The 27,830-nt window shown below is 43.5% G+C and overlaps 1 protein-coding gene across 5 annotated transcripts in view; it reads left to right on the top strand.

Annotated features, from left to right (window-relative positions):
* The window catches only part of EPHA5 (EPH receptor A5), a 438,408-nt gene that overhangs the window by 342,196 nt on the left and 68,382 nt on the right, over positions 1 to 27,830 (top strand). For all 5 annotated transcript variants that reach the window (XM_063919908.1, XM_063919911.1, XM_063919909.1 and 2 more), the window contains one exon: positions 18,592 to 18,716. In XM_063919908.1, the coding sequence (XP_063775978.1) occupies positions 18,592 to 18,716 (125 nt within the window). The remainder of the gene's footprint in view (positions 1 to 18,591; positions 18,717 to 27,830) is intronic.

The raw sequence follows: 27,830 nt of genomic DNA, 5'->3' as shown, positions 1-27,830 counted from the left end.
AGATGGAATTGTCCTTGGGCCCTCCCACCCGGGCCCTCCCACCCACCCTTATGTTGTATAAACAGGACATGCACACTTTAACCAACCCATCATTTCAGTGACAGGGTCTGCCACACGACTGTGACTGAAATGACGGGTTGGTTTGGACCCCCACCAAAAAAGAAGCAATTAATCTCTCCTTGCACAAACTGGCTCTACAGAGGCAAGATGTCCACCTCATCATCATCCTCTGATTCATCACCGTGTACATCCCCCTCCTCACAGATTATCAATTCGTCCCCACTGGAATCCACCATCACAGCTCCCTGTGTACTTTGTGGAGGCAATTGCTGCTGGTGAATGTCTCCATGGAGGAATTGATTATAATTCATTTTAATGAACATCATCTTCTCCACATTTTCTGGAAGTAACCTCGTACGCCGATTGCTGACAAGGTGAGCGGCGTCACTAAACACTCTTTCGGAGTACACACTTGTGGGAGGGCAACTTAGGTAGAATAAAGCCAGTTTGTGCAAGGGCCTCCAAATTGCCTCTTTTTCCTGCCAGTATACGTACGGACTGTCTGACGTGCCTACTTGGATGCGGTCACTCATATAATCCTCCACCATTCTTTCAATGGTGAGAGAATCATATGCAGTGACAGTAGACGACATGTCCGTAATCGTTGTCAGGTCCTTCAGTCCGGACCAGATGTCAGCATCAGCAGTCGCTCCAGACTGCCCTGCATCACCGCCAGCGGGTGGGCTCGGAATTCTGAGCCTTTTCCTCGCACCCCCAGTTGCGGGAGAATGTGAAGGAGGAGATGTTGACAGGTCGCGTTCCGCTTTACTTGACAATTTTCTCACCAGCAGTTCTTTGAACCCCTGCAGACTTGTGTCTGCCGGAAAGAGAGATCCAAGGTAGGTTTTAAATCTAGGATCGAGCACGGTGGCCAAAATGTAGTGCTCTGATTTCAACAGATTGACCACCCGTGAATCCTTGTTAAGCGAATTAAGGGCTCCATCCACAAGTCCCACATGCCTAGCGGAAACGCTCAGTGTTAGCTCCTCCTTCAATGTCTCCAGCTTCTTCTGCAAAAGCCTGATGAGGGGAATGACCTGACTCAGGCTGGCAGTGTCTGAACTGACTTCACGTGTGGCAAGTTCAAAAGGTTGCAGAACCTTGCACAACGTTGAAATCATTCTCCACTGCCCTTGAGACAGGTGCATTCCACCTCCTATATCGTGGTCAGTTGTATAGGCTTGAATGGCCTTTTGCTGCTCCTCCAACCTCTGAAGCATATAGAGGGTTGAATTCCACCTCGTTACCACTTCTTGTTTCAGATGATGGCAGGGCAGGTTCAGGCGTTTTTGGTGTTGCTCCAGTCTTCTGTACGTGGTGCCTGTACGCCGAAAGTGTCCCGCAATTCTTCTGGCCACCGACAGCATCTCTTGCATGCCCCTCTCGTTTTTTAAATAATTCTGCACCACCAAATTCAAGGTATGTGCAAAACATGGGACGTGCTGGAATTTGCCCATATTTAATGCACACACAATATTGCTGGCGTTGTCCGATGCCACAAATCCACAGGAGAGTCCAATTGGGGTAAGCCATTCTGCGATGATCTTCCTCAGTTGCCGTAAGAGGTTTTTAGCTGTGTGCGTATTCTGGAAAGCGGTGATACAAAGCGTAGCCTGCCTAGGAAAGAGTTGGCGTTTGCGAGATGCTGCTACTGGTGCCGCCGCTGCTGTTCTTGCGGCGGGAGTCAATACATCTACCCAGTGGGCTGTCACAGTCATATAGTCCTGAGTCTGCCCTGCTCCACTTGTCCACATGTCCGTGGTTAAGTGGACATTGGGTACAACTGCATTTTTTAGGTCACTGGTGAGTCTTTTTCTGAGGTCTGTGTACATTTTCGGTATCGCCTGCCTAGAGAAATGGAACCTAGATGGTATTTGGTACCGGGGACACAGTACCTCAATCAAGTCTATAGTTGGCTCTGCAGTAATGTTGGATACCGGAACCACGTTTCTCACCGCCCAGGATGCCAAGGCCTCAGTTATCCGCTTTGCAGCAGGATGACTGCTGTGATATTTCATCTTCCTCGCAAAGGACTGTTGGACAGTCAATTGCTTGGTGGAAGTAGTAAAAGTGGTCTTACGACTTCCCCTCTGGGATGACCATCGACTCCCAGCAGCAACAACAGCAGCGCCAGCAGCAGTAGGCGTTACACTCAAGGATGCATCGGAGGAATCCCAGGCAGGAGAGGACTCGTCAGAATTGCCAGTGACATGGCCTGCAGGACTATTGGCATTCCTGGGGAAGGAGGAAATTGACACTGAGGGAGTTGGTGGGGTGGTTTGCGTGAGCTTGGTTACAAGAGGAAGGGATTTACTGGTCAGTGGACTGCTTCCGCTGTCGCCCAAAGTTTTTGAACTTGTCACTGACTTATGATGAATGCGCTGCAGGTGACGTATAAGGGAGGATGTTCCGAGGTGGTTAACGTCCTTACCCCTACTTATTACAGCTTGACAAAGGCAACACACGGCTTGACACCTGTTGTCCGCATTTCTGTTGAAATACTTCCACACCGAAGAGCTGATTTTTTTGGTATTTTCACCAGGCATGTCAATGGCCATATTCCTCCCACGGACAACAGGTGTCTCCCCGGGTGCCTGACTTAAACAAACCACCTCACCATCAGAATCCTCCTTGTCAATTTCCTCCCCAGCGCCAGCAACACCCATATCCTCCTCATCCTGGTGTACTTCAATACTGACATCTTCAATCTGACTATCAGGAACTGGACTGCGGGTGCTCCTTCCAGCACTTGCAGGGGGCGTGCAAATGGTGGAAGGCGCATGCTCTTCACGTCCAGTGTTGGGAAGGTCAGGCATCGCAACCGACACAATTGGACTCTCCTTGTGGATTTGTGATTTCGAAGAACGCACAGTTCTTTGCTGTGCTTTTGCCAGCTTAAGTCTTTTCATTTTTCTAGCGAGAGGCTGAGTGCTTCCATCCTCATGTGAAACTGAACCACTAGCCATGAACATAGGCCAGGGCCTCAGCCGTTCCTTGCCACTCCGTGTGGTAAATGGCATATTGGCAAGTTTACGCTTCTCCTCCGACGATTTTATTTTAGATTTTTGAGTCCTTTTTTTACTGATATTTTGTGTTTTGGATTTTACATGCTCTGTACTATGACATTGGGCATCGGCCTTGGCAGACGACGTTGATGGAATTTCATCGTCTCGGCCATGACTAGTGGCAGCAGCTTCAGCACGAGGTGGAAGTGGATCTTGATCTTTCCCTATTTTTGGAACCTCAACATTTTTGTTCTCCATATTTTAATAGGCACAACTAAAAGGCACCTCAGGTAAACAATGGAGATGGATGGATACTAGTATACTTATGGATGACGAGTGACTGACGACACAGAGGTAGCTACAGCCGTGGACTACCGTACTGCGTCTGCTAGTATAGAGATGATAATGATATAAAAAATATATATATATCACTACTGCAGGTATATATAATATAATGACGGACCTGCTGGACACTGTCAGCAGACTCCTAAACTACTAGTATGAAGAAGATAGAAAAAAAAACCCCACCACAGGTAGGTATACAATTATGGACGAGCACTGACGACACAGAGGTAGCCACAGCCGTGGACTACCGTACTGCGTCTGCTAGTATAGAGATGATAATGATATAAAAAATATATATATATATCACTACTGCAGGTATATATAATATAATGACGGACCTGCTGGACACTGTCAGCAGACTCCTAAACTACTAGTATGAAGAAGATAGAAAAAAAAACCCCACCACAGGTAGGTATACAATTATGGACGAACACTGACGACACAGAGGTAGCCACAGCCGTGGACTACCGTACTGCGTCTGCTAGTATAGAGATGATAATGATATAAAAAATATATATATATATCACTACTGCAGGTATATATAATATAATGACGGACCTGCTGGACACTGTCAGCAGACTCCTAAACTACTAGTATGAAGAAGATAGAAAAAAAAAACCCACCACAGGTAGGTATACAATTATGGACGAGCACTGACGACACAGAGGTAGCTACAGCCGTGGACTACCGTACTGCGTCTGCTAGTATAGAGATGATAATGATATAAAAAATATATATATATCACTACTGTAGGTATATATAATATAATGACGGACCTGCTGGACACTGTCAGCAGACTCCTAAACTACTAGTATGAAGAAGATAGAAAAAAAAACCCCACCACAGGTAGGTATACAATTATGGACGAGCACTGACGACACAGAGGTAGCCACAGCCGTGGACTACCGTACTGCGTCTGCTAGTATAGAGATGATAATGATATAAAATATATATATATATCACTACTGCAGGTATATATAATATAATGACGGACCTGCTGGACACTGTCAGCAGACTCCTAAACTACTAGTATGAAGAAGATAGAAAAAAAAACCCCACCACAGGTAGGTATACAATTATGGACGAGCACTGACGACACAGAGGTAGCTACAGCCGTGGACTACCGTACTGCATCTGCTAATATAGAGATGATAAAGATGATAGAGGTGAACAAAAAAAATATAACACTACTGCAGGTAAATATTTATATAATATAATGAATGACGGACCTGCTGGACACTGTCAGCAGAATGCGTTTATAGAATAAAAAAAAAAAACACCACAGGAGTGTTTAACTTTTTCAGGCAGACAATATACTGGTGGTCACTGGTCAGTCACACTGGCAGCAAAAGTGTGCCCTGTACTCCTGCTATAACTGCACCCCAGTCTCCCCCACAATTCAGCTGTGTGAGCAGTGAGCACTCAGCACAGTCAGATATACATAGATGATATTATCATGCAGCACACTGAGGCTGAGCACAGATATGGTATGTGACTGTGTATCGTTTTTTTTCAGGCAGAGAACGGATTATATTAAATAATAAATAAAACTGGTGGTGGTCAGTCACTAGTAACTAACTATCAGCAAAACTCTGCACTCTGAGTACTCCTAATGCTCCCCAAAATTACTAAGTAATCAACTCAAGTGTCTCTATCTATTCTAACGGAGAGGACGCCAGCCTCTCCCTATCAATCTCAATGCACGTGTGAAAATGGCGGCGACGCGCGGCTCCTTATATAGAATCCGAGTCTCGCGATAGAATACGAGCCTCGTGAGAATCCGACAGCGGGATGATGACGTTCGGGCGCGCTCGGGTTAGCCGAGCAAGGCGGGAAGATCCGAGTCTGCCTCGGACCCGTGTAAAAAGGCTGAAGTTCGGGGGGGTTCGGATTCCGAGGAACCGAACCCGCTCATCTCTAATTGAATTGCGATCGCATCACTTGCCACCATTAGCATGGTGGGCGACCTTGCCCTGTGCTGCGAGTGATAGCAATTGCAGTTTTGCTATACAGCATACTCAACCTGTATTAGCAAAACTGCAACTGATGCTGAATAAGGGCCTATATGCACAAAGCCAACTATTTAGCTTATTTATCTGTCTGGCTCAATTCACACTAGGAAATTCCTTTTCTCCAATCACATCTATTAAAAAAAATAGTTCTTTTTTTGGTTCTGATTTTTTTTCTTTTCTACAAGTGTGTCAAAGGAAATTTAGCCCACCCACTTTCCTCTCCTAATCTCCAATTCAGTATTTTCCTTCAGCAGGAACCACTGCATCCTTCCCTGGGATGTTATTAAATTCAAAGAAAAATAAGTACACCAATCATGCAGACCTGTTTGGGCTGTGTGGGAAATGTCCTTCGGTGCCAAGCCTGCCAGTCTACATGATACAGCAATCAGTCTTGTTGATGAATGCCCTAATACTTGAGCCAATTTTTAACATAGTAGCTGAATCATGGCCCACAGAATAAATGTTCTAGGTTTTTAGAATGACAAATAACCTGCAAATAGGCTTTGCAATGTACACAACAAACATCGGAGATGTTAGAGAAAATGTAGTAATGATGAGGAAGTGATCTATTTCTAAAAAAGGTACAATTAAAAATATAATACAGTTCATATTTCTATATTGAATAATTATCACACTTATACCTGATGTATAATTGGAAGCAAATAAAGTGGTTATCGCTCATGCATGGAAAAAATGTATTGGCCCATATGAATAGAAGTATGCATGTTGCGATGCAGCCACATAAGACTGTCTATGACTATGCAGCCGGTTTGCTAACAATTGACCAGCATCAACACTTACACCTTCCCTATGTTGAGTGCAAAGATACCAAATCACACCCAATTTTTGCTCCTTTGGTCGTCAGTTTAGATGGGATTGACTCTGTATAGTCCACATTTGCATGCAAATGAGCTCACATTCTACTCTGTATGAGCTCCGTAATGTCTATGTCAGGCATTTCCAAACTGCGGCCCTCCAGCTGTTGTGAAACTACATATCCCAGCATGCCCTGACACAGTTTTGCTGTCAGAGAATGCTAAAGCTGTGTCAGGGCATGCTGGGATGTGTAGTTTCTCAACAGCTGGAGGGCCGTAGTTTGGACATGCCTGGTCTGTGTATTCTATGATGAAATGACAAACCTAACACATGCCAAATTCTGTATGGGAGAGTGTAGGAACATGAAAAAGCATATTTCAGAATTTTTGTGCTCTTTCCTATCCCCATGTGGCCAACATGAAACACCTATCTACTTCCTTGAAATTGGCAAGGTTGTTATATACCTCAACTGGACAAGCATTCTTTGTTACAAATTCATCAAAGCAGCAATAGTATTAACAAAAAGCATTTTTCCAAAAGTAAAAATACTTTTAAATTCTTATTAATTCATTTTTCACAAAATTGGAATTGGAAGGCCATGTCATATTGACTTATGCATATGAAAAAGTCCCCAAGAATGGCTTGCAAAGCACTTAAGGGTATATTTACGAACAGTCGATTTTGGTTGATGTTTGGTCGATGTTTGGACGATTTTTGATCAATTTTATGTTTAAGATTCTAAATCACATATTTACTAACAGACGATTTTTTACATCGTTTAAACCCTGAAATACAAAATCGACCAAATATTGATCAACATCGACCCAGATCGATTTTTAGTAAATATATCTGTAAATCCCATATTTACAAACAGATGATTTTTGACATATTTTTTTAAAGAATGTAAAAAAAAAAGATGAGTGGGTTCAGTTCCCTGAGGACCGAACCCCTTCCGAACATCACACTCTGAGCCCGGATCCGAGTCTGGATCGGGACTTCCTGCCAGACTTCGAAACCAGAACGAGGCAAAACATCATCATCCCGCTGTCAGAATCTCATGGGTTTTGGATCCCATATAAACAGCTGTGCGTCGCCGCCATTTTCACTCCGGACTTGGAGAGTGAGGAAGACAGACCTCTGTCTCTCTCTGTGGGTGGTGGCATCGGGTGGGGTTAGTGTGTGCTCTGTAGGGGTGCTGCTGCAGTCACTGTGGTGTACCTGTGCTGTGTTAGGGGTGCTGTCCTGGCTGTCCTGGCTGTCACTGGTGTTTCATGTGCTGCAGCTGTACATGGGTGTTGCTGTCCTGGCTGTCACTGTGTTGTACAGGGTGCAGGGGCACTGTCCTCCTGTATGCTGGAAAATATAGGGGTGCTGTTGGCCGTGGAGGTTGTAAAAATTCAGGGGTGCAGTTGTTAAAAATTAAAAGCACACTGCTCCTGTATGCTGTAAAATATTGGGGTGCTGCTGACCCTGTATACTATAAAAATTCAGGGGTGCAGGTGTTAAAAATTAAAAGCACACTGCTGTATGCTGTAAAATATAGGGGTGTTGCTATTCAAATAACATTACACTGGCCCTGTATGTTGTAAAAATTCAGGGGTGCAGTTGTTAAAAATTAAAAGCACACTGCTGTATGCTGTAAAATATAGGGGTGTTGCTGTTCAAATAACATTACACTGGCCCTGTATGCTGTAATAATTCCAAGGTGCCGTGAAAATCAATGTACACTGGCCCTGTCTTGTATGCTGTAATAATTCTAGGGTGTAGAGAAAATCAATGTACACTAGCCCTGTCTTGTATGCTGTAATAATTCTAGGGTGCAGTGAAAATCGATGTACACTAGCCCTGTCTTGAAAACTGTAATAAATCTAGGCTGCAGTGAAAATCAATGTACACTGACCCTGTCTTGTATGCTGTAATAATTCTAGGGTGCAGTGAAAATCAATGTACACTGGCCCTGTCTTGTATGTTGTAATTATTCCAGGGTGCAGTGAAAATCAATGTACACTGGCCCTGTCTTTTATGCTCAAAAATTACAGGGGTATTGTGAAAATACAGGGGTGCTGGCACTGTCTGCGGTTGCGATATCAAGGCCTGACCTTCACAACACTGTATGGGAAGAGGAGGCTCCTACCACCATTTGCACGCCCCCTGCAAGTGCTGGGAGGAGCAAAAGCAGTCCAGTTGCTGATATTGAGATTGAGGATGTCACTGTAGAAGTACACCAGGATGAGGAGGATATGGGTGTAGCTGGCGCTGCGGAGGAAGTTGATGATGAGGATTCTCATGGTGATGTGGTTTGTTTGAATAAGGCACCAGTGGAGAAAGTTGTTGGCTATGTGATGAAAAAGCCCATTGTCATGCCTGGGCAAAATACAAAAAAACCCACCTCTTCGGTGTGGAAATATTTCTGTACAAATCCGGAAAACAGGTGTAAAGCCATCTGTTGCCTTTGTCAATCCATAATAAGTAGGGGTAAGGACGTTAACCACCTTGGAACATCTTCCCTTATACGTCACCGCATTCATCATGTCATTGTCAAGTTCAGAAACTTTGGTCAATAGTGGTGGTTTAGTTTGTTTGAATATTATTTCTATGTGAGGATGAGGATGTATACACTGAAGTGAGCAGGAGGGGTTCTGAGGATGAGGACGACATCTTGCCACTGTAGAGCCAGTTTGTGCAAGGTGAGATTGATTGCTTCTTTTTTGGTGGGTGCCCAAATAAACCAGTCATTTCAGCCACAGTCATGTGGCAGACCCTGTCGCTGAAATGATTGGTTTGTTAAAGTGTGCATGTCCTGTTTATACAACATAAGGGTGGGTGGGAGGGCCCAAGGACAATTCCATCTTGCACCTCTTTTTCTTCTTTGCATTATGTGCTCTTTGAGGCCTAGTTTTTAAAACTGCCATCCTGTCTGTCACTGCAGTGCCACTCCTAGATGGGCCAGGTGTTTGTGCCGCCCACTTAGGTTGTTTAGCTTAGTCATCCAGCTACCTCATTGCACCTCTTTTTCTTCTTTGCATTATGTGCTCTTTGAGGCTTAGTTTTAAAAACTCCCATCCTGTCTGACACTGCAGTGCCACTCCTAGATGGGCCAGGTGTTTGTGCCGCCCACTTACGTCACTTAGCTTAGTCATCCAGCTACATCATTGCACCTCTTTTTCTTCTTTGCATTAAGTGCTCTTTGGGGCCTAGTTTTTAAAAGTGCCATCCTGTCTGACACTGCAGTGCCACTCCTTGATGGGCCAGGTGTTTGTGCCACCCACTTGGGTCACTTAGCTTAGTCATCCAGCTACCTCATTGCACCTCTTTTTCTTCTTTGCATTATGTGCTTTTTGGGGCCTAGTTTTTAAAAGTGCCATCCTGTCTAACACTGCAGTGCCACTCCTTGATGGGCCAGGTGTTTGTGCCAACCACTTGGGTCACTTAGTTTAGTCATCCAGCTACCTCATTGCACCTCTTTTTCTTCTTTGCATTATGTGCTCTTTGGGGCCTAGTTTTTAAAACTGCCATCCTGTCTGTCACTGCAGTGCCACTCCTAGATGGGCCAGGTGTTTGTGCCGCCCACTTAGGTTGTTTAGCTTAGTCATCCAGCTACCTAATTACACCTCTTTTTCTTCTTTGCATTATGTGCTCTTTGAGGCTTAGTTTTAAAAACTCCCATCCTGTCTGACACTGCAGTGCCACTCCTAGATGGGCCAGGTGTTTGTGCCGCCCACTTACGTCACTTAGCTTAGTCATCCAGCTACCTCATTGCACCTCTTTTTCTTCTTTGCATTATGTGCTCTTTGGGGCCTAGTTTTTAAAAGTGCCATCCTGTCTGACAGTGCAGTGCCACTCCTTGATGGGCCAGGTGTTTGTGCCACCCACTTGGGTCACTTAGCTTAGTCATCCAGCTACCTCATTGCACCTCTTTTTCTTCTTTGCATTATGTGCTCTTTGGGGCCTAGTTTTTAAAAGTGCCATCCTGTCTGACACTGCAGTGCCACTCCTTGATGGGCCAGGTGTTTGTGCCACCCACTTGAGTCACTTAGCTTAGTCATCCAGCTACCTCATTGCACCTCTTTTTCTTCTTTGCATTATGTGCTCTTTGGGGCCTAGTTTTAAAAACTCCCATCCTGTCTGACACTGCAGTGCCACTCCTTGATGGGCCAAGTGTTTGTGCCGCCCACTTGGGTTGCTTAGCTTAGTCATACAGCTACCTGGTTGCACCTCTTTTTCTTCTTTGCATTATGTGCTCTTTGGGGCCTAGTTTTTAAAACTGCCATCCTGTCTGACACTGCAGTGCCACTCCTAGCTTAGTCATCCAGCGACCTCGGTGCAACCTTTTTGCCTAAAAACAATATTGTGCTGTGTGAGCTGTTCAGAATAGACTGGAAATGAGTGGATATGAATGTTATTGATGTTAATAATACCGTGGGATCAAAATTACCCCCAAATTCTGTGATTTTAGCTGTTTTTATGTTTTTTCAAAAATCATCCAGATCCAAAACCAAAACCCGAAAGGGAGGTTTTGGCAAAACCAATCCAGATCCAAAACACGAGCGGGGATCCATATCCAAAACACAAAACCCAAAAAGTGCCCGCCGCTCATCTCTAGTCAAAAATCAACTGTTAGCAAATGTGTGATTTAGACCCTGAAACACAAAATCGATCAAAAATGGACCCAAATCGACTTTTAGCAAGTATACCCCTAGAGTCCTCAGTTTTGCAAGACAGCGCACTGGCAAATGTTAATTACTAAACTGCAGCAATAAAATATTTTCTAATCCTCTTAAAATACCACTTTCCTTTTATCCATAATCCAAAAAGAGGGAGACCAGTGTTATTGAGAGATGCCTAAAGTATTATTGTGGCTAGTTCAGTACGAGAATCACACTACGAAGCTTGAAACTAGTATAAATATGATCTCTATGAAATGCAGTTGATGTTTTGTTTTCGTAAAATATGTTAGTATATTGTGTTGTCTGTGTACAACACAGCTCTTATTTTCCATAGAGGCTGCCCTTGCAGAATTAGTGACCTTTAAAAACAGGTTCCAGTACAATTGCACTTTCCTTTCAAATCATACTGTGCAGTCTCCAGTTGCAGACTTTAAGATGGAATGATTTCAGGCTTTGTGTGGATGCTGAGATTAAATTACATTTTGTTTGAGAAAGTAAATTTTAAAATACTTCTACCTTTCTACTTTAGCGCAGTGCATTGTAACGCAGATGTTCTCCGGATACAAAGACACTATCATCTGAATACCTCAGGGATCGATTTGATATGCTTAATTGGTCTTTATCGCACAGTTACACTTTAACACTTCTATTAAAGAAAGCTCAAAGGGGTAAAATTACTGGCTTTATCATTTACTCTTGGTATAGTGTTTCCTTTTTCCTATCTTTGCGATATTCAGTGTCAGAGCAGATTTGCAGGCTACAGCATATGTTGGAACATAGGGGGTAATTCTGAGTTGATCGCAGCAGGAACTTAGTTAGCAGTTCGGCAAAACCATGTGCACTGCAGGGGAGGCAGATATAACATGTGCAGAGAGAGTTAGATTTGGGTGGGGTGAGTTCAATCTGCAATCTAAATTGCAGTGTAATAATAAATCAGCCAGTATTTACCCTGCACAGAAACAAAATAACCCACCCAAATCTAACTCTCTCTGCACATGTTAAACCTGCCCCCCCTGCAGTGTACATGGTTTTGCCCAACTGCTAAAAAATTTCCTGCTGCGATCAACTTGGAATTACCCCCATAGTTTTGTTGCAATTTTAAATACCCAAGTGCTCATTCCAATTTCAGGTGTACTCCAGCAGTTTAAACATTAGCAAAGGTAGTCACAAAGATAGTAATTGCATTGAGAGCCTCAGAGTAGACATTACATGCACATACATACAGTATATTTCTAAGTGCTATAGTATGCATTTTAAGTGATATATGTATCACACTTATGTAGCAGTGATAAGAGTGGAGAAGTGAGTCAGTGGAGAAGTTGCCCATGGTAACCAATCAGCATTGAAGTAACATTTATAACTTGCATACTATAAAATTATACAGAGCAGCTGATTGGTTGCCATGGGCAACTTCTCCACTGGCTCACTTCTCTACTGTTATCACTGCTTCATACATACCTATTGGTACTGTATAAGGAGCATTTACTGTATATTCTTCTGTGTTTATAGGAAGCCTCCCAGTTTGTGACCATAATGCTTGGGAATATTTATAGAAAGAAACTGTACCACTAGGTTATACATCATTGTCAATGCATTTTAGATTTTCCATGGTATGCTAAGTGGAGGCATTTGCTTTGGGTTAAGGTTTAGCTTTAAAATGTAGCTTGCTGCTCATATTTATGAGAGCAGAAGACGCAGTAACTGGGGACAAATGGGACACTAGTTGGTACGGAACGCTATATTTTTTATGAAGTGTAACTTTGACTTTAGTGTGTAAATATTTGCATCTGTTATATGCCAGGGGTAATGTTAATTGTGTGTCTGCTTGGTGTCCTACAATGTGCTGTGTTTAATAATTGTGCTGTTAATGAGCCATGATACGTTCTGGCCTATTTACCACAAGAAGCCATGGGGTGGCAGGCAATGCAGTTAAATCATTTCCTTTGTTCTTTGCAAGGAGCTGAAGTCTGGCATGTGAGTTGCAAGTTTGTAGAAGTGAGTCTTAAACTGTCCTCAGTGGCTGTCCAAGCCTCACAGGGACACACTGACAATCCCGTGCCCGGGTAATTAGTACCATCCTCACCTGCCTCCTGGTGCTCCTGTTTCTGCATTGCAGGGCCGTTTCTTGGGGCAGGCGAGCAGTGCAACCGCACTGGGCGTCCGCCGCGGCACTAACTGTGGCTCCCTGCTTCCCCCTCCTATTTCTCCCCTAGTAACCCGCTCGGGGGCGGAGTTTCACGGAATGACGCGGTTGCGTCATTATGTCACGACGCAACCCCGTCACTCCGCGAAACTCCCTGCCCCCCCCCCCCCCGAGCAGAGTACAGAGGGGGATCCAAGTTAGGAAGAGGGAAAGGCCAGCGCGAGGAGCGACTGGTGAGGCGGGCTGAAGAGCGGTAATCGTCTCTGTAAGTATTCTCTCCCTCTCTCTCTCTCTCTCTCTCAATGTGTAAAATGGGGACTCTTGCCTGCCGTAGTGTGGGGATTTAATGTATCAAGGGCATTGCGGTGTGTGGCATAATATGGTGCAGGGGGCTTAATATGGTAGAATTTTTTTTTCCTGTGGTGGTCATGATCTGTTGGAGCAGGGTCAAAGACTGGATTGTGAGGTAGTCTTTTCAGACGAGGCCACACCCATTTAGATGAGGACACGCCCCCTTGCTGGGTGCGCGCACAAGTTTTTTTTTTAATCTAGGTGTGTGGGAGGAGGGGGAACATTTTTTATGTCATGGGGGGCGCATTTTTAAACCTCGCACTGGGAGCCAAATTGGCTAGAAACAGCCCTGCTGCATTGTACTATGAAATGTTTCCCTGCTGAGCATCCTGGGCTTACACTGCTGGCATCAGCTTCTCTCGCTAGGCTTACAGTTTACCATTGCTTCCTTGTCTCACTATTCAGGCTGCAGTCTCTCAGATCCTGTCCTTGTTTTGGGTTATTTACAGACTGTACACATGATGTCAGCTTCTATTTCCTCAGCCTATTCGTTTACAGTATGCTGCACGTTATTATTTTCTCACTGCTTTCTATATATGAAAGTTGGAACCTGCTGTGATCACATTTCTCCTAGGGAACAATAATTGAGTAATACAGTACTATTTTCCTATTTTAGCAGTTTAGCCTGACATGGACATCAGTTATACCCCTTTAACACCTTCACCCCTGCACCGCTGCTGTCTGCGTAGCCCGCAGGATGCTGCGGTTGGGAAGTATGGGATGTCCCATTGCTGTAAACGGGTCCCGGGTCGGATGATCCGGGTTACCTGTTTACACTATCCCTCAACACGGGTCCTAACCGTGTTCAACCCTGGTTGAGACCCGGGTAGGATTGCCGAGCAAATAGACCCAGTAATTTTTTAGGGAGCCGTATACACTGCAGCCCGACCCAGGTAGACCCAGCAATAACCTGGGTAATTTGGGCAGTGTAAAAAGGGGAGAACATACAGTAAAACTAATTGTATTGTTTTTGTTATAAATATAATTGCAACAGTATCATTAATGTTACATACTATAGATAGACCCCTACCACAAGCACAAGCAGACAAATGCACACGTGGGGCAGTTTAGTAAGAGGTCAGATAACCTACCAGCATGTTTGGACTATGGGAACAAATTATTATTATTATTATTATTATTATTATTATTATTAGCAGTTTCTTATATAGCGCAGCATATTCCGTTGCGCTTTACAATTAGAACAACAATTATAGAACAAAACTGGGCAAAGACAGACAGACAGACAGACAGACAGAGGTAGGAAGGCTCTGCTCGCAAGCTTACAATCTATAGGGAAATAGGCATTGATACACAAGGATAGATGCTACCTGTCACATAATGGTTCCCCAGGTTGCTAGGTTCTTATATGATATGATCACCCAGCAATGTTGGAAGACAAAATGTGAGTTTATGTGGACTGTACAGAGGGGATGTAACTTGATAGGGAAGCTGTGAAGGTTATGTGTGGGGGTCTGAAATTTGGTAGGCTTGTCTGAAGAGATGAGTTTTCAGAGAACGTTTAAAGGTTTGGAGACTAGAGGAGAGTCTTATTGTGCGTGGGAGTGCATTCCACAGAGTGGGTGAAGCCCGGGTAATTTTGAGTGGGAACAGGTAATACATATGGATGAGAGACGCAGATCTTGTGCAGAGCGGCGAGGTCTGGTAGGGAGATATTTTGAGATGAGTGAGGAGATGTATGATGGTGCAGTTTGGTTAATAGCCTTGTATGTAAGTAAAAGTATTTTATATTTGACACAGTAGAATACCGGTAACCAATGGAGGGACTGACAGAGCGGATCAGCAGATGAAGAACGTCTGGCGAGGAAAATTAGCCTCGCAGCTGCATTTAAAATGGATTGAAGTGGTGATAGCCTATGTTTGGGAAGACCAGTAAGGAGACTATTACAATAATCCATGCGGGAGATGATGAGTGCATGGATTAGAGTTTTTGCAGTGTCTTGTGTAAGATAAGGGCGTATTTTGGATATGTTTTTAAGGTGCATGTAACATGATTTAGAGACAGATTGAATGTGTGGAACAATGGACAGTTCAGAGTCAAGGGTGACACCTAGGCAACGAGCTTGTGGGGTGGGGTGGATAGTTGCATTGTCAACAGTTATAGAGATATCAGGTTGGTAACTACTCTTAGCTGGTGGGAAAATAATTAATTCGGTTTTGGAAATGTTGAGTTTGAGGTGGCGAGATGACATCCAAGATGAAATGGCAGACAGGCATCCAGTGACACGAGCCAATACTGGTGGTGACAAATCTGGGGAGGATAGGTAGATTTGAGTATCATCAGCATACAAATGATACTGAAATCCAAAGGAGCTGATTAGTTTACCAAGAGAGGAGGTATAGATTGAGAAAAGCAGAGGACCTAAGACTGAGCCTTGCGGTACTCCAACTGATAGAGGTAGAGAAGAGGAGGTAGAATCAGAGAAGTGAACGCTGAAAGAGCGATTAGATAGGTAGGATGAGAACCAAGAAAGGGCTGTGTCCTGAAGAACTAGGGATTGTAGTGTTTGTATGAGAAGAGAGTGGTCAACAGTGTCAAAAGCAGCAGAGAAATCTAGAAGAATAAGTAGTGTGTAATGGCCTTTTGATCTAGCAGTGACTAGATCATTCACTACTTTGGTCAGTGCCATCTCTGTGGAGTGTTTGGCACGAAAGCCTGACTGAAGTGGATCCAATAAGTTGTGCGAGTTAAGAAAGTGTGTAAGGCGAGTGTAGGCAAGCCTCTCAAGTAGCTTGGAGGGACTGGATAGCTGAGAAATGGGACGGTAGTTAGAGAGTGTGTTTGGATCAGAGTTGTGTTTTTTTAGAATGGGAGTAATGACTGCATGTTTAAACAGAGAGGGAAAGATACCAGTAGAGAGTGAGAGATTACAGATTTTAGTTAAGGTTGGGATAAGCACAGGAGACAAAGTTTTACTGACCTGTGAGGGTATAGGATCAAGAGGAGAGGTAGTGGAGTAGGAGGATGAAAAGAGTGTTGATACTTCATCTTCACTTGTGGGATCAAATGAAGAGAAAGTGCCAGAGGGTTCAGGTAGGGAATTGAGCAGGTCACTGGCTGAGTTAGAGCATACCATTTCATCTCGGATTTTATCAATCTTATCCTTGAAGTAGGAAGCAAGTTCTTGTGCACGGATAGTAGCTAGTGGGGGAGGTGAGGGAGGGTAAAGAAGTGATTTAAATGTATTAAAAAGTCGCTTGGGGTTGTTGGCATGATAAGAGATGAGAGATTGGAAATATGTTTGTTTGGCAGTGTCCAGGGCCTGACGATAGGAGTGGTAGGTAGTCTTATATGTGAGAAAGTCACTTGGATTCTGAGATTTCCGCCACTGACGTTCTACTTTACATGACAGTTTTTGTAGGTGTCTTGTTGATTTAGAGTGCCATGGTTGGCATCTAAGCCTACGTGGAGTGTGATGGGGGACACATACAAATTCCACACATTTTAGGAGCTTTTCTAATAATGTAGAGATCAGATGCTGCAAGCCGGGACAGATGAGGTATCGGAGGGATCAATACTGCAGTTATCTGCTCTTTCTGTATCACAAAACTGCCTTACCTTTTATGCTAGTATAGGAAAGAAAAATAACGTTGAGTTTAACTGGTCAATTAGCAATTAAAAACTCTTGAACACTGCAAAGTAAATACAATGCAGATACTTATTATCACTTTTATATATGCTTCTTGTATGCTTTTATTATCCATGGTACTGAACATTCAGCCACATTGCACACAGCATACACAAGCATTATGGGCAAAAGGGATCTTCCATCCCATTGGAGATGTAAACATGTCATTGACAGTGTTGTCATTTGGATATCTGTGTTCAGTGTTCACTTCAGGGTACATTTAAACAATGTGTTTATTGTAAGGATTAAGGTTTTTACTAAAGATATTATGGGACTGCTGTAGAGTTGAATGAATGCATTCAAGAGCCAGATTTACACACACATACTGTATGGTGGTGAGTTTTGTCTACAAAAATGACTAGAATAACACAAAGATTATATAAATAATACACAGATGATATTTCTAAGTTCTAAATATCTGCTTTGTAGTGTTCTAATCATTTTTATAGTCAAAACTCTGGAGTATACTGGAGTATGTCGGGTAAGGCTTGCCTCCCATGCCGACCCTGACTGCAAGTCATTGGTTCACACAAATGCAGCCTGTGCAGACCAGCCTGGAACCCTACATACGCCTGATGCCAGTTAGCTGGTGTATACTGTATATGCTCCTAGTATAGTGCAGGATGATGATGACTAATAAACCAGGTGTATATTGTACTGATACAGAGGCACATTCATGTCAAGATGCATACTGCTCTACATATGTGCGACACTCCAATATTTTTCCTGTGCAGTTTTGTTTGAGCAATGTACACACAATTTCCTTCCAATTCTTCATCAGTCCCTATAAGTTACTATCGATTTCTCTCACCTCTATAAAAATACTTTGTTTACAGTGAAATTTGGTTGCAAAATGCCTTGGTGACTGCATTTCCCCCATATATGAGTTACCGCAAACAAATTCTAGAAAAGAATAATTGAGATTGTAAGATATAACAATGCCCCTCCTTCTGTAAGATATTACTAAGGTCAACCTGGATTTCAGTGGAAAAAGCACCTGGTCTACAGCGAAAGCAGCGCCACTGAGACACTTAGGGAGACATTTACTAAGCAGTCATAAGAGCGGAGAAGTGAGCCAGTGGAGAAGTGCACATGGCAACCAATCAACACTGAAGTAACATCTATAATTTGCATACTATAAAATGATACAGAGCTGCTGATTAGTTGATGGGGCAACTTCTCCACTGGCTCATTTTTCCGCTCTTATCACTGCTTAGTAAATGTTCCCCTTAATGATCCCAGGTGCTAGAGGGTATTGGGTGGGCTTAACCAAGTTCATGACTGTGGCTGTATCCTCTCGGAAAGCATATCTCTGTGAAGAATGTGCTGGGGCGTAGAGGGTTGGATTTTATCCACCACCATGGCTAACTCCATTCCCCCCTGCCACCCAAAAGCTAAAAAACTTGGTTACAGAACTCATGATTATAGTGTACAGATCAACAATGATCAAGCTATATATTTTATATTATACTGTATTCCAAAGCAATATAAGATGATGAAAACCATTTATGCTATTATTACAAATATTTTCCTCTGTTCCTGCAGCCCCATCTCCTATCACTCACGTGAAGAAGGGAAAAATTGCCAAAAACAGCATTTCCGTATCTTGGCTGGAACCAGAAAGACCCAACGGTATCATCCTGGAATATGAGATCAAATACTTTGAAAAGGTCTGACCCCATATAATGTACAATCTCATGTTTGTGTTATTTGCTTTCACTAACTATTCCTGGTTAGGAAGCCATCAACTACATAGGGAAATTGATTATTAATTGATTGTGGCTGCAGCAAATTACCAGGGTGACTTCCAGTGTGTATTTGTGATTAATGCAGCATGTCAGCTTGGGAAAATTCATTAAAAGTTCAGGTTAGAGTTATTGGCAGACTTTCCTCATCTGAATAAAGGTCACTAACTTGAAATGAAACACAGATAATGTTTGTAGTTGATATTGGATATAATACAGTTACTGCTACTTGCTCATTGTTATACAGTGCGGACACTGAAATAGATATCTCGTCCACACAGACAGCGCAGGAAATAATTGTGTATGTAAATAATTTCTTAAAATACTGGCTGTAAATCACTGATTGTTTTGATAAAGTAGCAAACAAAACACAGGAAATGAAAGCATGTTTGAAATATTCAGCTGGCTAACAGTATGTAGGATTATCATTTTGCTTTCTGAGTCCTGTTCAGTGCCAGAGGCAAAAGCAATTATGTGATGTGATAAGAGATTTTGACTAAAAATGAAGTGATATAAACTGTTATATTGAAAGTAAGTACAGAAAAAAGCAGAATGGAAATGAGCTGTTTCATTTCCAAGATTGCACGTTGAAAGACAAATTAAGGAAAAAATACAGCCCTACCTGCTTCATGTCTGCGTCGGCATGTAGATTGTTATAGATCACTTACACATTAATATTGTCAGATTGTCTAGTTCAGAAAAATGAATAAACATACTTACCTATTATACCAGGGCCGAAACGAGGGTTGTTTGCCGTCTACCTCCCCCAATTTGGTATCAGAGTGACTAGCTTTGTGGTATCCCCTAAATACCTGCGCCCTCTCATCAATGCTAGGACCCCCTCTCCCCAATGCCAGCAACACCCTGGCTGTGGTCAGGTAATAGCAGTGGCCCAGACCATGGTACGTACCCCACAATTACATCTCTTGGTGTATGGGTGCTGTGGGGAGGCTGTTACTGACACAGGAAAATTGGGGGTGATTAGTGTATACAACAGAGAGCAGGCTGAACAAGGCACAAGGAATTTGGGGTATGCGGCAGTGGCAGGATCTATACTACAGAATACATAATGCTGACAGGGACAGTCCCCGCACAGAACCTATGGGACACAGTGCTGCAGTGTCACCGCCACCATACTGCTGCTGCCTTCCTGGACACAGCTCCTCCTCATCTTCCTCATCTCCTGTCTAGGGCTCCCACGTGCTGCTCCCCGCAGCTGTGCACCCCCCCCCCCCCCCTCCCCGGCTCCTGCACACACAGTGCCCCTGGGGAGATGAGTTATTATCCCGGCGGTGGCGGCTCACACCGCAGCCTCTCCTCAATGTCCCGGCATCCCCTGTACCATCTCTCTTGTGCCTGCTCCCCCGCAGCTTCTGCTCAGTGTCCCCGCTACCCTCTGCACCATCTCTATTATGTCTACTCTCCCGCAGCCTCTGCTCAGTGTCCATGCTGTCCCTGCACCATCTCCCTTATGCCCGCTGTCCCCGCAGCCACTGCTCATTGTCCCTGCATCCCCTGCACTATATTCTCCTTTGTTCCCACTCACCTCCACAGTCTTTTCCCCAGTGCCGTAACTAGGCATTTTAGCGCTGTGTGCAAGAAACAGCATCGGCACCCCCCCCCCCCCCCAATTTATAAAACAAGGCCAGTGCGCGCCATAGGCATTCTCCAAAAATATAGGGGCGTGACCACAGAAAAAAAAACAATTCATATTATGCTGCACAGTAGTCTCCATTACTCAAATTACACCGCACAGTAGCTCCACTTACACACATTACACCAGGTACAGCACTTTTACACATTACACCAGGTAGCTCCCCTGTCACACATTACACCAGGTAGAGCCTCCTTTACACATTGCACCAGGTAGAGCCTCTTTTTACACATTGCACCAGGTAGAGCCTCCTTTTACACATTGCACCAGGTAGAGCCCCCTTTTACACATTACACCAGGTAGAGAAATATAAAATAACAGTCTTGTTTTAAGCATCACTTACCACCTCAAGCTCTGTGACTGATGGCAGGTGGGGAAAAGGTCACCGGAGATCTGTCTCCGGACTCGCTGGGCTGCTGCTGCACTGTGAGCTGGAATGCCTCCTCCTCAAACCCCCATGTCATCAGTGTCTCTCCCTAGAGACACTGCAGGGGGGTGGTGCATACGATCCGTGGGAAAGGTAGCGAAGTTATACAGAGGGAGCGAGGAGGAAGGTAAGGGTGTTATACAGAGGGAGAGACGAGGAAGATAGTGTTATACTGAGGGAGCGAGGAAGGAAGGAGGAGAGCATATTATACAGAGGAAGAGAAGAGGAAGGAGAGATTGTTATACAGATGGAGAAATGAGGAAGAACAGAGTGTTATACATGAGGGAGCGTGGACGAAGGAGAGAGTGTTATATAGAGGGAGCAAGAAGGAAGAAGAGTGTTATATAGAGGGAGAGAAGGCAAAGGAGAGAGTGTTACACAGAGAGACATACGAGGAAGAAGAGTGTTATACGGAGGGAGCGAGGAGGAAGGAGAGGGTGTTATAGAGGGAGAGAAGAGAAGGAGAGAGTGTTATACAGAGGAAGAGGAAGGAGAGGGTGTTATAGAGATGGAGAGATGAGGAAGGAGAGGGTGTTATACAGAGGAAGCGAGGAGGAAGGAGAGGGTGTTATAAAGAGGGAGACATGAGGAAGGAGAGGGTGTTGTACAGAGGAAGATATGAGGAAGGAGAGAGTGTTATACAGGGGGAGATAAGGTAGGGGAGAGTATTATACAGGCTGGAGAAAAGATAGGGAAGAGTGTTATACAGGGGGAGAGATAAGACAGAGGAGAATGTTATACGGGGGAGAGATAAGGTAGGGGAGAGTGTAATACAGGTAAGAGATAAGGTAGGGGAGAGTGTTATACAGGGGGAGAGATAAGATAGGGGAGAGTGTTATACACTAGGAGAGATAAGATAGGGGAGAGTGTTATACAGGGGGAGAGATAAGACAGAGGAGAATGTTATCCGGGGGAGAGATAAGGTAGGGGAGAGTGTAATACTGGTAAGAGATAAGGTAGGGGAGAGTGTTATACAGGGGGAGAGATAAGATAGGGGAGAGTGTTATACAGGGTAAGAGATAAGGTAGGGGAGATTGTCATACAGGGGAAGAGATAAGATGGGGAGAGTTTTATACAGAAGGAGAGATAAGAGAGGGGAGAGTGTTATACAGGGGGAGAGATAAGATAGGGGAGAGTGTTAAACAGGGGGAGATATATGGTAGGGGAGAGTGTTATACAGGGGGAGAGATAAGATGGGCAGAGTTTTATACAGAAGGAGAGATAAGAGAGGGGAGAGTGTTTTACAGGGGGAGAGATAAGATAGGGGAAAGTGTTATACAGGGGGAAAGATAAGGTAGGGGAGAGTGTTATACAGGCTGAGTGATAAGATGGGGAGAGTTTTATACAGAAGGAGAGAAAAGAACGATAAGAGAGGGGAGAGTGTTATACAGAGGTAGGGATGAAGGAGAGAGCTATACAGAGGGATATGAGGAAGAGCGTGACAAACTTACACACTTCCTGTAACCTCTACTCCTCCGGAGTGGACCTTCTGTCTCCGCCCCCTGACATCCTGAGAGATCAGCTCCCAGCAGCAAGGGCTGTCCCTGTGTCTCCTCTCCTGCAGTGTCAGGCCGGCAACAGCGTGAGGGCTGCATCACATGGCCAGACCCACTCTCTCTGACTGTGATGAAACTGGAAAATAAACTACAGCTACCAGTAGCCCTTGCTGCCAGGTGCTTCCAGCAGCAAGGGCAGCTAGGAGCTGTAGTTTATTACCAGTTTCTTCACTAGTGCGGTACTGCAGTGCGGTGGGTGCCTCCTGGTAGATTAATTCCTATTGAGCGGCCGTGCGGGTAGTGCTGCCAGATGGTGCACCTACAGTATATATGCGCTGTGGGCAAGACACCATTGGCACACAGCTAGCTATGACCCTGCTTTGCCCACCTTTGAGCTGTGCGGTCACCGTTGCTTCAGCATCATACTGCTGCTGCCATCCCGGACCCCGCTCCACCTTGTCTTCTGGCCAGTGGTCTCCCATGTGCTGCTCCCTGCTCACACCCCTGCTCCTGCACACACAGCACCATCAAATATGGTATAACACATATGTGTATAACACACACAGCACCATCAAATCTGGTGCTTGGGGCACGTGCCCCCTTAGTGCCACCCCCCTAGTTGCAGCCATGACTATACTTACCTACTATCGGAAGTTGCAGAAGACTCTTTCGGGTAGTCCCCAACACCCCCGACAGAGTGGCTGAGTCTCCAGCATGCCACACTATACATAGGAAAGTGGGCAGGATGGGGAGATAATATCGGGAATTACTGTTCAATATGGAGGGGGCAGGGCCTAACAGACCAAAGATCCCAAACCCTGATGTGGTCAGCTGCATCACTTCTCCATGAGAAGAAGAGATGCCGCTGACCGCTTGGAGGGACAGGGCTTGGCTCTTCACATCAATAGGCCCTGCCCACTGCATACGGACCCACTATTCCATGTATGCAGAAATGTAGTAAAGGCTGTAAAGCATACTTGCCTACTTGGACCTACATGCCAGGAGATACTGGAGAGGAGGTCCAAAGGACAAGTGCTTGGAAGTGCAGATGTTATTTGCATCGCACAGACCCACCTCATTGCCAAATTTAATAATGGCTGTACTTGCTCTTTAAACACTTTTGATGATGCATGTGGCAAATGCCAATGCTATTTTTTGTTGTAACTAAAGAAATTTGGGGTTTATTTCTGAATTTTCACCACATCATAACTTATGTGGATTTTGGTTTCCTGCTACACAAGCATTTAACAGCTTCATGGCATTTGCTGCCATGTGTATTTGCTATTATTTTATGAAACAGGAGCTGCAATGGGTACTTTAGAGCAGATCTGCAGATTTATGGAGGTAATTCAGACCTGATCGCTTGGCTGCGTTTTTTGCTGCCCTGCAATCAGATAGTCGCCGCCTACAGGGGGAGTGTGAATTTGCTGTGCAAGTGTGCGTTCAGCAGCCCAGGACTTACTAAGCTGCTACGATTGCTTCTTGCTGATCGTGGCCGGAGCTGACGTCAGACACCCTCACTTAAATAGTCAGCGATGGTAATTTAAGGGAAACTCAGATTCCTAAGGAAATGTTATCCACAACAAAACTCACGGATCAGGGAATTACCAAACTTAAGTGTATGATTACAAATGCAAGAAGCCTAACAAGTAAAATGGGGGATTTAGAAACAATTGCACTTAATGACCAATACAATATAATAGGCATTACAGAGACATGGTGGGATGATTCACATGACTGGGTGGCAAACAAGGAGGGGTTATCCATTTTCAGGAGAGATAGGACTAATAAAAAGGAGGGGGTGTTTGTCTTTATGTTAAACCGTTCTTAAAACCGTATTTAAAGGGAGTCATTTATGAGGTGACAGGAGATAACGTGGAGTCATTGTGGGTTGAGATTTCAAGTGGGGGTAAAGATACAAAAAAACTTCTAATAGGGACATGCTATAAACCGTCAGATATTAGTGTGTCTGACGAATTACTACTCTGGCAGCAAATCAAATGAGCTGCAGGTATGGGGGACGTCATTATTGTTGGGGACTTTAATTACCCAGACATAAACTGGAACACCAAAACAGTAAATACAACTAGGGGTAATAGGTTCTTAAACATGCTTAAAGACTACTTGTCCCAGGTAATCGGGAAACCAACTAGACATAGGGCTATACTGGACCTAGTACTAACTAATAATGAGGAAATAATATCAAATACTAAAGTAGGGGAGACCCTAGGAAATAGCCATCACAATATGATCACATTCAATATCAGCTTCCAAAAACAACAATATAAGGGTCTAACTAAAACTTCTAACTTTAAGAAAGCTAATTTCATATTGCTGAAACAAGCAATGAGGGACATCAATTGGGAAGAAAAAATTATATAACAAGTATATAATGGACAGGCGCAGAAAAGAGTGGTTCCTCCTAGCTGCTGTAGGTTGGAGATAATCAATCTCCTGTACAGTGTATACAGAAAAGGAATGGATTACAGCGCTAACACAACTGGTACTAATAATATACAAATTTATTAATTTAAAACAGACTGATATAATATGTATCAATAAAATTCATATAAAAGATGAAAAACGCTCATAGACCAATTCATGGATGTGAACTAAATACGTCAGTGATGACCTTATTAAAACAGTCTACGGTCCATATAATAATAATTGGACGTGATAACTGATTTGTGCCAGGACCAATAATCAATTACCCATCAAGTGTTCCAATGCGTGGATCCTGATCCGGGTCTTCACTTGTGGAAACGGATTCTGGTTCACAGTCCTTTTAAGTTGACACTTTCATGTCCAACGCGCTGTGTTCCATTGAAAGATGAATCCTGAAGAAATTGTTTAAAAGACCAAGGCTGGGATCGGGATCCTGGTTCACCAATTGCATACAGATGGGTATGTCCTGGATCTAAGGTCCAATAGAGCTGAGTTTTCAGAAAGCAGAAACAGCAGAGATTACTAAATAAGAACCTTCATAAATAGACATTCCTAAAATTAATCATAAATCCCTTAAAAAGGACTAAATTGTAAAATAAATTAATTCCCTATTCCTGGTCATGTGATCGTTTTGCCGATCACGTGACGCTGCTCACGACAACTTCCTGTATGTCTGTCTGTTTATAGGAGCAGCCATCTGTCACTCCCCTACTCCCGCCTCACTAATGATTCATACAGGTCTAAAACCCCGGAAGTGAATCGTTCTCGTAGTTCCGGGGCCTTCACTTCCTGTGCGGCCGGTTGCTAAGTGACAGAGCAGGAAACAGGAACATCGATCGAAAAACTCTTGGCTACGTATACAATTTCCGGAAATAACCTGTTGCTATAGCGACAGGCCGGTGCATCTTAGTGTATTTTGTTAATCACAATCACACATTTATTTCGCATATCGGAAGTGTCCCGTTTTCTTTATTTACAAGGTCGTTAATTCACGGGCTTCACTGATTGGTGGTATTCATCATTTTGTAAGAGAATTCCATAAGTACTTTAGGTGGAAAAATTCTTAAACAATATAGTCACCGGAAGTGACGGTTTCTATAGCAACAGGATCAATTAGACATAATGTGTGTCCTAACCAGATCAAAGAGGCAATCTTTGTCAAAAATAAAAAACATTAGCTACTCATTCAAACTTATAGCCAGGTCCAGAAAGACTCATATAGAACCCCTAAATCCAGTCCCCGATTTCACTATCAAATTTAAAGAGGCGCTCGTTTAAACATAGGTGGAAGTGTATTAATTCTAGATATTGGTTCCACCATATCATCAGAGGTATAGCAGAGACTAGTGAACTCAATCAAGAATTGCATTGAGTTCTAAGGCCTCATTGAGACCCTGTGGATGCAGTGTGTTTAATTGGAAAGTCCAATAAATCTCTTGCTTACAGAGCCTGGCAAATCTATCCCCACCTCTTTTCGCTATTGGAATATGTTCCAGTCCAATAATTTTTAGTGATGCTGGGTTGCCCTCATGATGTTTATTAAAATGCCTGGGTACACTATGGTTGGTCGCTTTATTGATTACATTCCTCCTATGCTCCATAAATCTTATTTTTAATGACCAGGTGGTTCTCCCCACATATTTCAAATTACAACCACATATCAAGAGATAAATAACCCAACTGGAGTCACAATTAATGAAACTTGCAATAGTGTGGTCTTTTTGTACCCATTCTTGTGGTAACTTTAAAGTTTTATTTATTGTATGTTGACAAGTGGTACACCTCATTTTGCCACACTTGAAAAATCCTTTTTGTTTAATTGGTAACCAAGATTGACCTTCAGTTCCCTCTTCGTGTTTTCTTACGGTTTTCAAGAAACTGGGGGCAAGTAAAGTTTTAAGGGATTTATTTTTCTTAAACGTGAATTTCGGGTCAATGGGGATACAGTCTTTCAAAACCATATCATATCTCAAAACGTTATAGTTTCTCTTAATAATACGTTTAATCTCCCCCGATTGATTATTGAAAGTGGAGATGAACGATAAGTCCCTCTCATTACTGATGGATTCTTGTTTTAATTTAGGTCTTAACATCTCACTTTGGTCCATTAACAGAACCTCATCGTATGCTTTCTTTAGTAATGATTCAGGGTAGCCCCGAGCCCTAAAAGTTTCCCACATAACTGTTGCTTGTGACTCAAAGAGACTTATTGACGAACAATTGCGTCTAATACGCATGAACTGTCCTTTTGGGATATTCAATTTCCAAGGCATATAGTGGGAACTATTAAAGTGCAAATAAGTCCCACTTCCTACCTCCTTAGTATAATTGGAGGTCTGAATACAATCTCCATTTATTCTCTTGATTTTTCAAGTGTGGCAAAATGAGGTGTACCACTTGTCAACATACAATAAATAAAACTTTAAAGTTACCACAAGAATGGGTACAAAAAGACCACACTATTGCAAGTTTCATTAATTGTGACTCCAGTTGGGTTATTTATCTCTTGATATGTGGTTGTAATTTGAAATATGTGGGGAGAACCACCCGGTCATTAAAAATAAGATTTATGGAGCATAGGAGGAATGTAATCAATAAAGCGACCAACCATAGTGTACCCAGGCATTTTAATAAACATCATGAGGGCAACCCAGCATCACTAAAAATTATTGGACTGGAACATATTCCAATAACGAAAAGAGGTGGGGATAGATTTGCCAGGCTCTGTAAGCAAGAGATTTATTGGACTTTCCAATTAAACACACTGCATCCACAGGGTCTCAATGAGGCCTTAGAACTCAATGCAATTCTTGATTGAGTTCACTAGTCTCTGCTATACCTCTGATGATATGGTGGAACCAATATCTAGAATTAATACACTTCCACCTATGTTTAAACGAGCGCCTCTTTAAATTTGATAGTGAAATCAGGGACTGGATTTAGGGGTTCTATATGAGTCTTTCTGGACCTGGCTATAAGTTTGAATGAGTAGCTAATGTTTTTTATTTTTGACAAAG

This window comes from Pseudophryne corroboree, chromosome 1 (genome assembly GCF_028390025.1).
Source record: "Pseudophryne corroboree isolate aPseCor3 chromosome 1, aPseCor3.hap2, whole genome shotgun sequence".
NCBI lineage: Eukaryota > Metazoa > Chordata > Amphibia > Anura > Myobatrachidae > Pseudophryne > Pseudophryne corroboree.
The sequence above is the reverse complement of the archived record's forward strand: the minus strand, read 5'-3'. Positions and strand labels throughout refer to the sequence as shown.